Raw genomic sequence first — 13,043 nt, 5'->3', positions numbered from 1 at the left:
GAGCCCTGGCTGGAGGACAAGCTCACAATGTATCCCGTGACTTTGGGCAAGTCACCTGACTCCACCCTGCTTGCCTCCTTCTATGGGATGGGTAAGAAGTTGGGGGGGGGGGGCTCTGTGAACATCTGAAAGATACACTGACTGGTTCTCTGTGTGGCCTTCATGACCTTTGCCCTGACACACACACCCTGGGATCTAGGAAGACGCGTCCCCAGAGCTCCTAGGAAAGAGAGGCCAGTTCTCCCCCCCCCCCAGCCTGTGGCTGCCTCCATTAACATCAGTCAAAGAAGACAAGGAACAAATATTCCAAAGACAAAAGAAAAAGGATGGGGGTGGGGCTTAAGTAGCCCAGAGCTCCCAGCAACTCTAGGGTCCTTCCCCCAGGTGAGCCGCCACCTGTCCAAGCTCTTCGACAGCCTGTGTAAGCTCAAGTTCCGCCTTGACGCTAGTGGAAAGCCACTCAAGTTTGGGCTGGGGATGTACAGCAAGGAGGACGAGTTTGTGGACTTTGATAAGGAGTGTGACCTCTCCGGGCAGGTGAGCCTTGGAGGGGCGGGGTTGGCTGCATGCTGCCATGTGGTCATCCATCTGTCAAGGAGATGCTTGGGGGCCTCTTTTTATCTGATGTACCAGTGGAGGTCAGAGGACAACTTTCGGGAGTCGGTTCTCTCCTTCCACTGTGTGGGCCCCAGGGATAGAGCTCATGTTTGCCAGGCTTGGCAGCAAGCACCTTTACCTGCTGAGCCATCTCACCGGCTCCAACTTTGTTATAGAATCTATAGCACACAGCCTTCCCGTAGTGTGTGGTAAAGGAAGGGGCAAAGGAAGGAAGAAGAGGTAGGCTTGACCCATCTCTGAATTGTCACAGCTGGTGCAGAAGGGGGCTGTGCCACCTGAACAGGTTCTGAGCCCCTGTGCACAGGAAGTGGGCATGACGATTGAGTGGCTTCAGAGAAGCAATCGTGTGGCCCTGGTCCTCCTTCCAGCAAGCATGTCACCTACACTCGGTTTACCGGATCCTACCTAACGACAGCAAACTTCTCACTGGCCCTTCCCCGACCTCGCTGCCTGACCTCTGACCCAGCCACAGAGATGATATGGCCATTAGCCTGAAGGAAAATGCGTAGGGGCAAACCAGAACCTCTCACTAGAGTCTGGGCACTAGGGAGGTCAGAGGGGCTAGATGGGGCTTAGCCTCCCATTGCTCCTCTCAGAGGGACTCTGAGCAGCAGCAAGGTCCTTTCAGGGGAGTGACCGCTAGAAAAGACAGCCTGCTCCCCGACCCAGGTGCAGCAGGGAGAGCTGGGCTTGATCAGCTGTGGTGCTGGAGATGAGCCCAGCACCCCATGAGAGCAAGGTAGACAGTCTCCCACTGAGATAGACTTCTCTGCATGGCTGCCTGCTCCCTTCTCCGACTTAGGGATAACTGTATACTCCGCAAGCTTTTGCCAGGTGTCCCTGGCTTACTAAAGCGGCCTTTAGGTGGGGTCAGCTTTGGGGGCTTTTTAAAAACTTTATCCTAGCCGGACGTTGGTGCCGCATGCCTTTAATCCCAGCACTTGGGAGGCACAGGCAGGCAGATCTCTGAGTTCAAGGCCAGCCTGGTCTACAGAGTGAGTTCCAGGACAGCCAGGCCTATACAGAGAAACCCTGTCTGGGGGGGGGAGGGGGGACACGGACTTTATCCTAGTGTGTGTGTGGGGGGGAGACACTCACATGGAGGTTAGAGGACAATTTTGTGGACATGATTCTCTCCTTCCATTTTATGGGGATTCTGTGTATCGAACCTAGGTCGTCAGTCTCACACTACAAATGCCTTTACCAACTGAGGCATCTCATTGGCTCGGGTGGGTCGTCTTCTACTGCTCTATGGGTAACATTAGCATCTCTGTCCCTGACGCTGGAGGGAGCTTCCAAGTTCTTGGCATCTTGTTTAAAGAGTTGAAGCTCACACACAAGTGATAAAAACAGCGGGCGGGCAGAGGAGAGACTATTTAGAGACAAAGCAAAGGAATAGAGCAGACACACAGGGGCAGTGGGCACTAAAATAAGTGGCTCAGAGTTCTGGCTGGGTGCCAACACTGTTTCTGTGGATCCAGGTGGAGGAGGAGTTGGTTGTTAATCCTGGACTTGGAACATGTGCGTGCCCGATCGTGCAAACCCATGAGATGGCTAACAGGGGATTTTCCTGAAGAGTTGACTTGGGATCCATTCTGCCTCTCTCCCCATGTACCCCAAAACTGGTCCACACTGGGCTGGCTCACTGCTTCTGGATCTGGGATGCTTGCTTGGTCCCCGGAAGGAAGCTATTGAGTAGCCATAGATCAGAGCGATGGTGGCTTTGTTTAGAGAGGGGTGTGGGTGAAGCTCAGTGCAGGTGGAGATCCCAGGTGGCCAACTTCTTTGTTGGGAAAGGACTGGGCAGAGGTCAGGACAGGCAGGGTGGCTCCGCCTGCCCGCCAAGCTCACCTGCTTCGGGCGTACCAGTCACTGTGATGAGATATGCCTGTGAGGTCAGAGTGAGGTCTTTCCCCAGGTGGAAGTGTGGCTGAATCGCGTGCTGGACCGAATGCGCGCCACGTTGCGCCACGAAATTCCAGAAGCCGTGGTGACTTACGAGGAGAAACCGAGGGAACAATGGATCTTTGACTACCCGGCCCAGGTCTGGAATGGATGCGGGCCCACTGCAGTGTGGCTCTGGGCCCTGGGTCATGCTCTTGTCTGTTGGGAATGGGGTTAACTGTATAATGCAAGCTCATTTAAAAGAAATTTCCCTTTATTTTATGTGTATGGGTGTTTTGCCTGTGTGTATATATGTGTACCACGTGTGCAATGCCCACAGTGCCCACTAGAGGGCGAAAGATCCCCAGGAACTGAAATTAAAGATGGTTGTGCGCATCCACGAGGGTAGAGTAGGATGGGGTGGGGGGAAGTAAACCCATGTCCTCTGGAAAAGCAGCCAGTGCTCTTAACCACAGAGCTGTCTGTCCAGCCTCGTGGCCTTGTCTTTTCTTTTTTCTGGGGGTGTAGATGAAAGTGGGGGTTCAAGACGGTTTCTCTGTGTAGCCCTGGCTTTCCCAGAACTCGTTCAGTAGACCAGGCTGGCCTCAAACTAAAGAGATCCACCTGCCTCTGCCTCCTGAGTGCTGGGATTAAAGGTGTGTGCCACCACACCTGGCTATGACCTCGTCTTACTGTCCATAAAGAACAGTTTCTTCTGGGTGGTTTCCAGGTGGCGCTGACATGCACGCAGATCTGGTGGACGACGGAGGTGGGCCTGGCGTTCGCAAGGCTGGAGGAAGGCTACGAAAACGCCATCAAAGACTACAACAAAAAGCAGGTTTGGAGGCTCTGGGCCCCACACTACCAGGCAGTAGCCAGAAGCCCCACCCCCATCCCACCCCCAACCCCCTGTCTTGATGAGAGTGCCTATTGCTGAGATAAAAACTACATGACCTAAAGCAACTTGGAGAGGAAAGGGTTTATTACAGGCGCAGCTCACAACTGTAGTCCGTCGTCCAGGAAGTCAGGACAGGAACCTGGAGGCAGGAACTGAAGCAGAGGCCACAGAGGATCGGAGGATCATTGCTTACTGGCTCGATCCTCAAGGCTTGCTCAGCCTGTTTTCTTTTGCAGCCCAGCATCCTCAGCCCAGGCTAGGCCCCACCCACAGCAGCCCGAGCCTTCTCCCATCAATCGCTAATTAAGGGAATGAACCACAGGCTTGCCCACAGGCTGATCTGGTGGGGGCATTTTCTCAGTTGAGGCTCTCTCTCTGAAACGACTGTAACTTGTGTCAAACTGACCTAGAAGCAGGCAGTTCAGGTCCCCCTCTCCAAGGTGAAGCTGTATTCACTGTCTGTGTGGGTCATAAGCTGTCCCGTAACAGTACAAGTGTCATCGTCACCAATACATTACTCCTTCTACAGTAAACAACTTGCTGGGGTCAAGCCTCAGAACCCTTCTACAGTGTGTCCCCAGAAATCAGACGCCAATCTACAGTGTGTCCCCAGAAATCAGACGCCAATCTACAGTGTGTCCCCAGAAATCAGACGCCAATCTACAGTGTGTCCCCAGAAATCAGACGCCAATCTACAGTGTGTCCCCAGAAATCAGACGCTAATCTACAATGTGTCCCCAGAAATCAGACACCAATCTACAGTGTGTCCCCAGAAATCAGACGCCAAAACTATTCTTTTTTTTTACAATCCCCACCCCCTCTGTCTCTTTGTGTGTGTATACATGTGCATCTCGTGTGCATGAGATCAGAAGACAACCTGTGTGTGTGTGTGGGGGGGGGGATCAATTCTTTGCTTCCCGTGAATGGAACTGGGGTTGTTGGGCTGGACGGCAGGCACCTCCATCCTCTGAGTACTTTCTTTCCCTTGAGTCTCTTGGTTAAATCTTAGAAGATGCGTGTGTGAGTTTGTGAGTGTGTGTCCGTGCACATGAACCTTGGGTGGTTTCTCAGGAAACTTAGTTTGAGGTCAGGGTCTGAAGCTTTCCCATTAGGCCAGGTTAGCCCCCGGGAGCCCTAGAGATCCTCCTGTGTCTGCCCCCCGAGGGGTGTTGGGATTACAAGCAAGATGCCTCCTTACTTACACGGGATCGAAGCCAGGTCCTTGTGCTTACAAAGACAGCACTCCACTGGCTATGCCATCGCTCGGGGCCGATTGTCTCCTGTAGCTTCAGAGCCTTCCTGCACATGTGGCCTGATTACAGGCAGCTGTTTTTACTGAAGGACAGGCTTGCTCTTCTAAGGGCTCCATAGTGTACCCACCTGGGAGGAGAGGAACTTTTCTGGAGGCTTTTTTTTTCCATCGTGGTAAACAAGGGCTGTGATCTTGCGTGCACACACACAGGCGCACGCACAAGCGTCATTCCCTGTGGGCCATGACAGCCTGGGCGTCCGGCCCAGTGAGCTCTGCCCCAGCACAGGCACACTTCTCTCTCTCTCTCACTCTCTCTCTGCAGATCAGCCAGCTGAATGCGCTCATCACTCTGCTCATTGGAAATCTCACCGCCGGTGACAGGATGAAGATCATGACCATCTGCACCATCGATGTGCACGCCCGAGACGTGGTGGCCAAGATGATCACCGCTAAGGCAGGAGCACCCAGCCGTGCCCCAGGCGCTGGGGAGGCGGGAGCACCCGGGATGGTGGGAAGAGCTGGGAACCCAAACACTCAAGAACTCCAGTGTTGACAACCTCCTCTTCCCAGGGTGGTGACTGAGGGTTAGGGCTGTCCTCTACACACACACACACACACACACACACACACAAAATCCATGGGGGTCAGATGAGTGGACTGCTAGAAGTTTCCATTCTTGTGTGTGTGTTCTTCTTATGTGCGCAGGCACATGTGCACGTATGTGTGCATACATGTGGCAGCCCGAGGATGACCTTAAATGTGGCCCCTCAGGTGCCATCCACCTTCCTTTTTGGAGACAGGCTCTCATATTGGCCTGGAACTCAGGCCCAGCCCCCACACTCCACACCCCACACTCCACACCCCACTCCCACCTCATCTTCACTTCCTCAGCCCTGGAATTGCAAGCACCTGCTGTCACTGGATGACTGTCACACCACATGGGTTCTGAAGATTGAACTCAACAAGTTGTTTGCTGCCTGGGCCAGCCCCCAACCCTGGAAGCCCCTATCTGTAGCAGGCTGCGGCCAGGGGTATTGAAAGAGTCATGTACCCGACTGAGGGGAGAGCCCCCGGGACCGGCCTGGAGCCAAGACCCCTGGGTTTCTGCTGCAGGTGGAGAGTTCGCAGGCCTTCACCTGGCAGTCGCAGCTTCGACACCGCTGGGACGAGGAAAAGAAGCACTGCTTCGCCAACATCTGTGACGCTCAGATCAAATACTCCTACGAGTACCTGGGCAACACACCTCGGCTGGTCATCACCCCACTCACAGATAGGTGGGGACCACCTACAGCCCGATGCCCTACCCCCTCCCCCACAGACCCCCCTCCCACTCCACCCCCCACCCTGGCTCTGCAGCTAGAAAAGCCCACGTTCATTTGGTGGGGAGGTCCTGTGTTGTAGAAGTTTGTAATCCTGACCTGGAGTTTCTACCCTGCTTTTGACCATTTAGTTCCCGGATAAAAGACACATATGACCGACCTTTATATTTACAATAAGCCTTAAACAGCACAAGAGCTGGGCAGATACCTACCCTCTATGCTGTTAGAATCTACTTTCCTATGGATAACCCTGAGTTGTTACATAGTAATGTTTCATCTGGGCTGTTCTTAACTCCAATTGGTCAGCCCTCAGGGCCACCTTTTTTATGGTTCACCTAACCCATAGTGGCCTCAGCCGCTGCCGCCTCCTCCTCCTCTTCCTCCTCCTCCCTCCCCCTCCCTCTCCCTCCCTCCTCCTCCTCCTATTCATCTACTCTGACCCCCAAACCTGGAAAACCTAAACCCCACCTATGTCTCTTCTACCCAGCTATTGGCTGTTGGCATCTTTATTTACCAATCAGAAATAACTTGGGGCCAGGTCACAGATCTACATGCAGACTTCAGGTCTTGGGGGCCAGGCAGGAGCCCTGCTTTAGGCTGAGCTCTTGGTCCTTCACTGGCTGTGTCCCCAAGGAGTGGCTTCACCTCCCTGAGGTCTGCAGAACAGGGAGAGAGCTACAGGAGCCCTCATGAGTGTGCAGGGACTGAATCAATTACAAGATAATAAAACCACTCAGCCCAGAGGCTGCCCAAGACACCCTCAGCATGTGTCTGACGAGTCCCCAGAGTCCGTCCCCCAAACCCACAGGAGGGCCATGTCTTGCACCCACCCCTGTCCCTCAGCACAGTGACCACCCCCCCCCACCCACACACACACATGCACACATACACACCAGCTCTGACTTTGGTCTCTGGGCCCAAGTGAGTACAGCGGCCCCACAGTAAGCCGAGCAGAGCACAGTGGGGTGTGGGTCACAGGGTCACAGTGCCCCAGGTCAATCAAGGTCCTCTGTAGGTGCTACATCACGCTCACGCAGTCCCTCCACCTGATCATGGGCGGAGCCCCTGCAGGCCCTGCTGGCACGGGCAAGACGGAGACAACCAAGGACCTGGGCAGAGCCCTGGGCACCATGGTGTATGTCTTCAACTGCTCAGAGCAGATGGACTACAAGGTATGTGGCCAGGGCTGCGGGTCCCCACCCAAGAGCATGTACACCCAGAGTACCCACTAGCACTTGTGGAGGTAGAGGTCCCGGCAGTTCCATGACTGTCCCCTATGAATAGAGACACACACACAGGTAGGAGTACCTGATTGGCGTTCAGTGTGGGGTTAGGGTGAAAGTAGTGGCCACCGGGTGAACTCTGAAGGGGACAAGGACAGGTCCATCAGCTGCAGGGTCATGTCTTCTCAGAGGACTAAACAGGAGGGGAGGGACTCTGACAGTAACAGTCCCAGCATAAAAGGGAGGAGTTGGGGCGCCCTCCCGTTGGACGAGCCCCACAGCCTAGTGGTCCCATCCTGAGACTGAGGACAGTGGCCAAGACCCCTGCTGACTGAAGGTCATACCAGCGTGTCCCCCTCAGGGGCCCTAGAAAAGTGAAGTCTATTGATCCTAGAAGGACTTCTGTGTGAACTCCATGGGTGTGTTGCTGACCCTGCAGGGGACAAAATGGCATAGTCACACGAAAAGATCTTCCTGGAGCCCCAGCCCACCTCAGAGGATCCCTTCCTCCATGTGCATAAAATGAGAAGACAGGGGTAGGGATTGGGGGATTTCTTAACTTGATGTTCGCTTAGAAAAAACGCTGGGACCCTGCGGGTCAGGTGTACAAGGGCGCTGTCTCCAGACACCTGCTTCCTGCAGGCCTCTGGGGGCCACTCCCTCTCTCTGATCTGACTTTCCCTTTGTAGTCCTGTGGAAACATCTACAAGGGCCTGGCACAGACGGGAGCCTGGGGTTGCTTTGATGAGTTTAACCGGATCTCGGTGGAGGTCTTGTCTGTGATTGCTGTACAGGTAGGGCCCTTCTGCTTAGTCTCTGGGTCAGTGGGGGACCCGGAGTTGTGCCCAGTTTTCCTGGCATCTCAGTCACCAGAGACCCTCCTGTCTGACCACCCCAACAGCCAAGCACTGGGCAGGGAGGTGACACAGTGAGGCCTCAGATGCCCTGCCCTGGCTCCCAGGGGCCCTTACACACAGAGGGGACAGTAAGGGTCCCATACAGGGAGGTATAACTGATTCGGCCTGGGGATGCTAACGTAGAGAGCTACTTTGGGTGTGGTAGCTCATGCCTATAACTCCTGCCACTTTGTGATATGAACCCAGGAGGATTGCCACAAGTTCAAGGCCAGCCTGGTCTATAGAACAACCTCTAGGTTAGTCAGGACTATAGATTAAGACTTTGTTTTGTAAGACAGAGAAGGGGAGAGAGAGAATATTTGATAACCCTTAGTTGGCTTTGAGATTGTACTGTTTGGCAGCAAACTAGACCAAAATGGTACAGAATGTCCAACGACCCTCCCTCTGCCTGCCACCCACACACACACACACCCACACCCACACCCACACACCCACACCCCCACACCCCCACACCCACACCCACCCCCACCCACCCCCCAGCAGGCTGTATTTATAGTCTCAAGGAAAGGAAGTGCAGAATACAGACAGCTGGATTGATCACAGCTGCTCTGCCTTATCTGAACATGGTTTGAACAGTTGGCTGCCTGCAACCGGCTGGAACTCAGCTGTGGGCTTCAAGAACTAAGTTACAATATCTCCATGCATCGGTTGGCGTTCACTAGATAATCCATGTAGGGAGAAACCCTTCCCCAAGCTGGAGCTCTGTGCAGAGGTGGCCTCAGGCCAGTCAGGTGAACTTGACAGAAGAGAATGAAGCACTCTGGGCTTTGAAGAACACGGCAGTATCTCAGTATAAACTAACCAGCCAGAGCGGATGGGGAAGGAGTGGTTGTGTGTCCAGGGAATTCCCTAACCCGGCACAGAACAGCAATGGGGAATCCAAGGCAAAGGGGGTACAGGGTGGGGGCCATGTCAACACCCCAAGCTTTTAAACTCACCCGCAGGGCTCTGTGTTTCAAACAGGAGCCCCAGCAGTCCTGGTGCCCGACAGACTGGATAGACAACGGGCTCTGAGGTCCTCCAAGGCTGGCCTCCAATCTCAGATCAGCTTGAGACCCCACCTGCAGAGCCCTAGGCCAAGGCCCGACTTTGGAGGTCCTCACGAACCAGGCCTAGCCGCTTGCCCCAAACCCAGACAGTAAAAAAAAGGAATGATGGATAATGGGGAAAGGAAGATGGTACGGGTCAGGGGAGTGTTAGCAAGAGTTCCAAGGCTACACAGGAAGGGTGCTGGGTACACACACCTAAGCACTAGTGCGCAGTGATGTTCCTAGCATAGAAGTGACCACCAAAGAGAGTCTAAGAAAGGTTGAGGTGACCAGTTCTCAATCTGCTGTCCCTTACCGACCTGTTCACCCAGAGCTAAGTCAGTACATTGTAGCGGAAGCAACATTGTAGCAGAAACAGCTGCTACTCTTGCTAGAATTTCAGTAGGAAAAACCAGTAGGGGTGGGGGTGAGGGCAGGGCTCCTGAACACCCAGGTGGTGAGGAGATACAGGGGTGAGAGGACCCACAGGCTGGGGAAACCTCACCTCTAGAGCTCTCATCAGCCCCCCTCCCACTCCCCAATCTGAGAAGGGCCAACTGAGTTTGCCAAGGTGATAGCCACGCCTCCACCCTATCCTCCCAGGGTCAGTCACACACCTCTGACTCTCTGACTCAGTATTCACTCCCAAGTCATGGGACGAACCCTAGGATGTTCCACGGCACCTGTTTGATGATCTGAATATTTGTGGACACAAAAGAACAGGGACCAAAATGCTAGGAAGGTCCTAGCAGCAGGAGATGCTCCCAAATTCTTGCCCTCTAGTCCTGCCCAGGTGTGAGCCCTGTGGGCTAGAGACTGGGCGGAAAACCCAGCATCACCCAGAGTCACCTACCAAGTCCAGGCGAGCAAGATTTGGGCTAGGGGGAAAAAAAAAATCCCATGGCTGAGAGATTTCAGTCACGAGCCTGGAGCGCCCCCCAGTGGTGATCTTACAGTTTGCCGCTACCTTCCTTTGGTTCCTCTAAAATCCCAAGCAGAGACCAGATTTCTCCGTCCTGGTAAGCAGGAGATGGCCCCAGAGACTCTTGGATGCAGAGTGGCTACTAATAGGACTCTTATGGGTTCTTGTCAGAGAGTTGACAGAATTTAGCCAGGGTCACGGCCAGAGGACACTCCTGAGACAAAAGCCCAGCTGAGGTCGGCTGTATAACACCACGAACAACAAGATCACAGCGGTGGAGGGCAGAAGTCAAGGGCAATGACAGAGTGAAGGCCACTGCTAATTCACAGCCACCACACTCTGTAACTGGCGCGGGGGCTTGGGGGTGGGCCGACAACCCAGCCAATAAAATGCTTACCACACAAACCCACCGGCCTGAGCTCAGCTCCTAAAACCCAAATAAAAAGCCAGATGTGGGCACTGGAGAGATGGCTTTGGGGTTAAGGGCACCAGTTTCTTTCTGAGGACCTGAGTTTGCTTCCTGACACCCATGCCAGGTGGCTCCCAGCTCCAGGGGATTCCGCAGCCTCTGTGGCCTCATCAGGCAGCCAAACACACGGGCATACAGACACAAGCACACACATAAATCTTTTCCTTAAGGGGGGGGGAGCCAGATGCTGCCAGGTCTTTAATCCCAGAACTCAGAAGGCAGGGGCAGATGAGTCTCTGTGAACTCAAGACCAGCCAGGACTACATAGTGAGGGCCTGTTTCAAAACACAAAGCCAGATGCCAGATGTGTAATTCCAGCACCGTGGAGGGGGAGACAGAAGGATCCCTGGGGCGCTCTGACCAGCCAGTCAGTTGGTGAGTTCCGAATTCAACGAGAGACCCTGTCTCAAAAAAGTGTAGAGCAATAGAGGAAGACACTGTTGCTGTCTGGATTTCGCATATGTTCATACCCACACATATGTGCACACATTTGCACACACAAATGGTTACATTTTAATGTGTGTGTGTGTACCAACTGTCTAGGTAAAGTGTGTCCAAGATGCAATTCGGGCCAAGAAAAAGAAGTTTAACTTCCTGGGAGAGATAATAAGCCTTGTCCCCACCGTGGGCATCTTTATCACCATGAATCCTGGCTACGCAGGGCGCACGGAGCTGCCGGAGAACTTGAAGGCCCTATTCAGGTGACAGAGGAGGGATCCGGCAGTGTCCCAGGCTGAGGAGTTAGTGGAGGAGGTGGAAGACCCCAAGGCTAGCAGCTCCCAAGATGGAGTAGGGGTAACAGGACAGCAGGCAGGTCCTGGGGCTCCCCAAGTGGGGGAGGGGGGCGCGGTCCACAGCCGAGACACTGGCTATTCTGCTTAAGGAGTCTCAGAGGAGTCGGAGCAGGCGTGGGGCCTGGAGCTTCCTGAGCTGGGTGTGTGGATGGATGGGGGAGGCTGGAACCCGGCTTCATGTACCCTGAAGGTTGACTGGCAGGGACACGTGGCCCAGGGGAAGAGGGGCGGCTGGCTGATGAGGAGCCAGGGAGGTGAAAGCGGGAGAGACAGCTGCTCGGTCACCTCTCAGGCCCTGTGCCATGGTGGTCCCTGACTTCGAGTTGATTTGTGAGATCATGCTTGTGGCCGAGGGCTTCCTGGATGCTCGCCTCCTGGCCCGGAAGTTCATCACCCTCTACACCCTGTGCAAAGAGCTGCTCTCTAAGCAGGTGTGGTGTGTTCTCCCAGCCCCTAGGGCTCTTGGTCCAACCTCGGCTGGGGGCGGGGGGGGGGCGGGGGGTGGTGATCCATACTTATGTCTCTGCCCCTCCCTAGCCCCGAGATGAACTCTGAGCCTGACAGTGCCAGATGACCACAGTCAGACGACAAGTTCACATCCGAGTTCCCACTCCCCGCAGGACCATTATGACTGGGGCCTTCGGGCCATCAAGTCTGTGCTGGTGGTAGCCGGCTCCTTGAAGAGGGGAGACCCCACCCGGGCAGAGGACCAGGTGCTCATGAGGGCCCTGAGAGACTTCAACATCCCCAAGATCGTGACTGATGACCTGCCCGTGTTCATGGGGCTGATCGGCGACCTCTTCCCAGCTCTGGACGTGCCCCGGAAGCGAGACCTGAATTTTGAGAAGGTAATTCTCTCCCCTCCCCGACGTACACCTCCGTATCCATCCTGAGAAACTTGCCCTTGAGTGCTGCAAGAATCGGGGGCAGGGGGGAAGAAAGTTGCTTCCTGCTCCCCAGCCAGCCCCAGGCTTCAGAACTGATGGCCACAGAGATCTGGAGTCGGGGTTCCAGGGCCGTGTGAGTTCTGGGTGAGATTAGGGGCACAGCTTGGCAGCTCAGCCACAGAAAAGGTTGCCTTCCCGTGCCCTCTTAACCCTGCCACTACTGTGTCTCCCAGATCATCAAACAGAGCATCGTGGAGCTCAAGCTTCAGGCAGAAGACAGCTTTGTGCTGAAAGTCGTCCAGCTGGAAGAGCTGCTTCAAGTCCGACACTCGGTCTTCGTCATTGGGAACGCGGGCAGCGGCAAATCGCAGGCACGTCACCAGCACTAGTCGGTAACACACACACACACACACACACACACACACACGCACGCACGCACGCACACATCACCTGCCTCCCGGAGGCCTGCCACTCACACACTCCTGTTCCCCAGCAAGGCCTGGAGCCATGGTGAACACCTGGGGGTAGCAGCCAACATCACCAGTGCTAGCAATAGGAAGCCAGCCAAGTGTCTGTCTGAACGCCCTCAGGCAGGATCCTTACCCTCTTATGAAACCCATTCCCTAAAACACAAGAACTAGGGGATAGAGAAACTGGGTGTGGTGGTGCACACCTTAATTCTGGCGCTCAGGAGGCAGAAGCAGGTGGATCTCTGTGATCTGTGAGTTCAAGGCCAGCCTGACCTACATAGAAAGTTCTAAGTCAGCTGGGCTGCAGGACAGTGTCTAAGAAAATGGCAAGTCACAAGGGAAACTGTGCATGGCGTCTTAAA

General features: G+C 54.6%; 1 protein-coding gene across 5 annotated transcripts in view; it reads left to right on the top strand.

Moving 5' to 3' along the window:
* Positions 1-13,043, top strand: part of Dnah17 (dynein, axonemal, heavy chain 17) — a 108,997-nt gene that overhangs the window by 36,664 nt on the left and 59,290 nt on the right. For 4 of the 5 annotated variants that reach the window (XR_388524.4, XM_006534150.4, XM_006534151.4 and 1 more), the window contains 11 exons: positions 385-537; positions 2,537-2,662; positions 3,233-3,340; positions 4,975-5,106; positions 5,766-5,926; positions 6,987-7,143; positions 7,884-7,988; positions 11,074-11,231; positions 11,617-11,755; positions 11,945-12,172; positions 12,445-12,582. Coding sequence is in view for 4 of the 5 variants with exons in the window: in XM_006534150.4 (XP_006534213.1) it covers positions 385-537; positions 2,537-2,662; positions 3,233-3,340; positions 4,975-5,106; positions 5,766-5,926; positions 6,987-7,143; positions 7,884-7,988; positions 11,074-11,231; positions 11,617-11,755; positions 11,945-12,172; positions 12,445-12,582 (1,605 nt within the window). In the remaining variant the exon portion in view is untranslated. The remainder of the gene's footprint in view (positions 1-384; positions 538-2,536; positions 2,663-3,232; positions 3,341-4,974; positions 5,107-5,765; positions 5,927-6,986; positions 7,144-7,883; positions 7,989-11,073; positions 11,232-11,616; positions 11,756-11,944; positions 12,173-12,444; positions 12,583-13,043) is intronic. The other variant, NM_001167746.1, reaches the window with a different exon arrangement.

This window comes from Mus musculus, chromosome 11, assembly GCF_000001635.26.
Source record: "Mus musculus strain C57BL/6J chromosome 11, GRCm38.p6 C57BL/6J".
In the NCBI taxonomy this organism is placed as follows: Eukaryota; Metazoa; Chordata; class Mammalia; order Rodentia; family Muridae; genus Mus; species Mus musculus.
The sequence above is the reverse complement of the archived record's forward strand: the minus strand, read 5'-3'. Positions and strand labels throughout refer to the sequence as shown.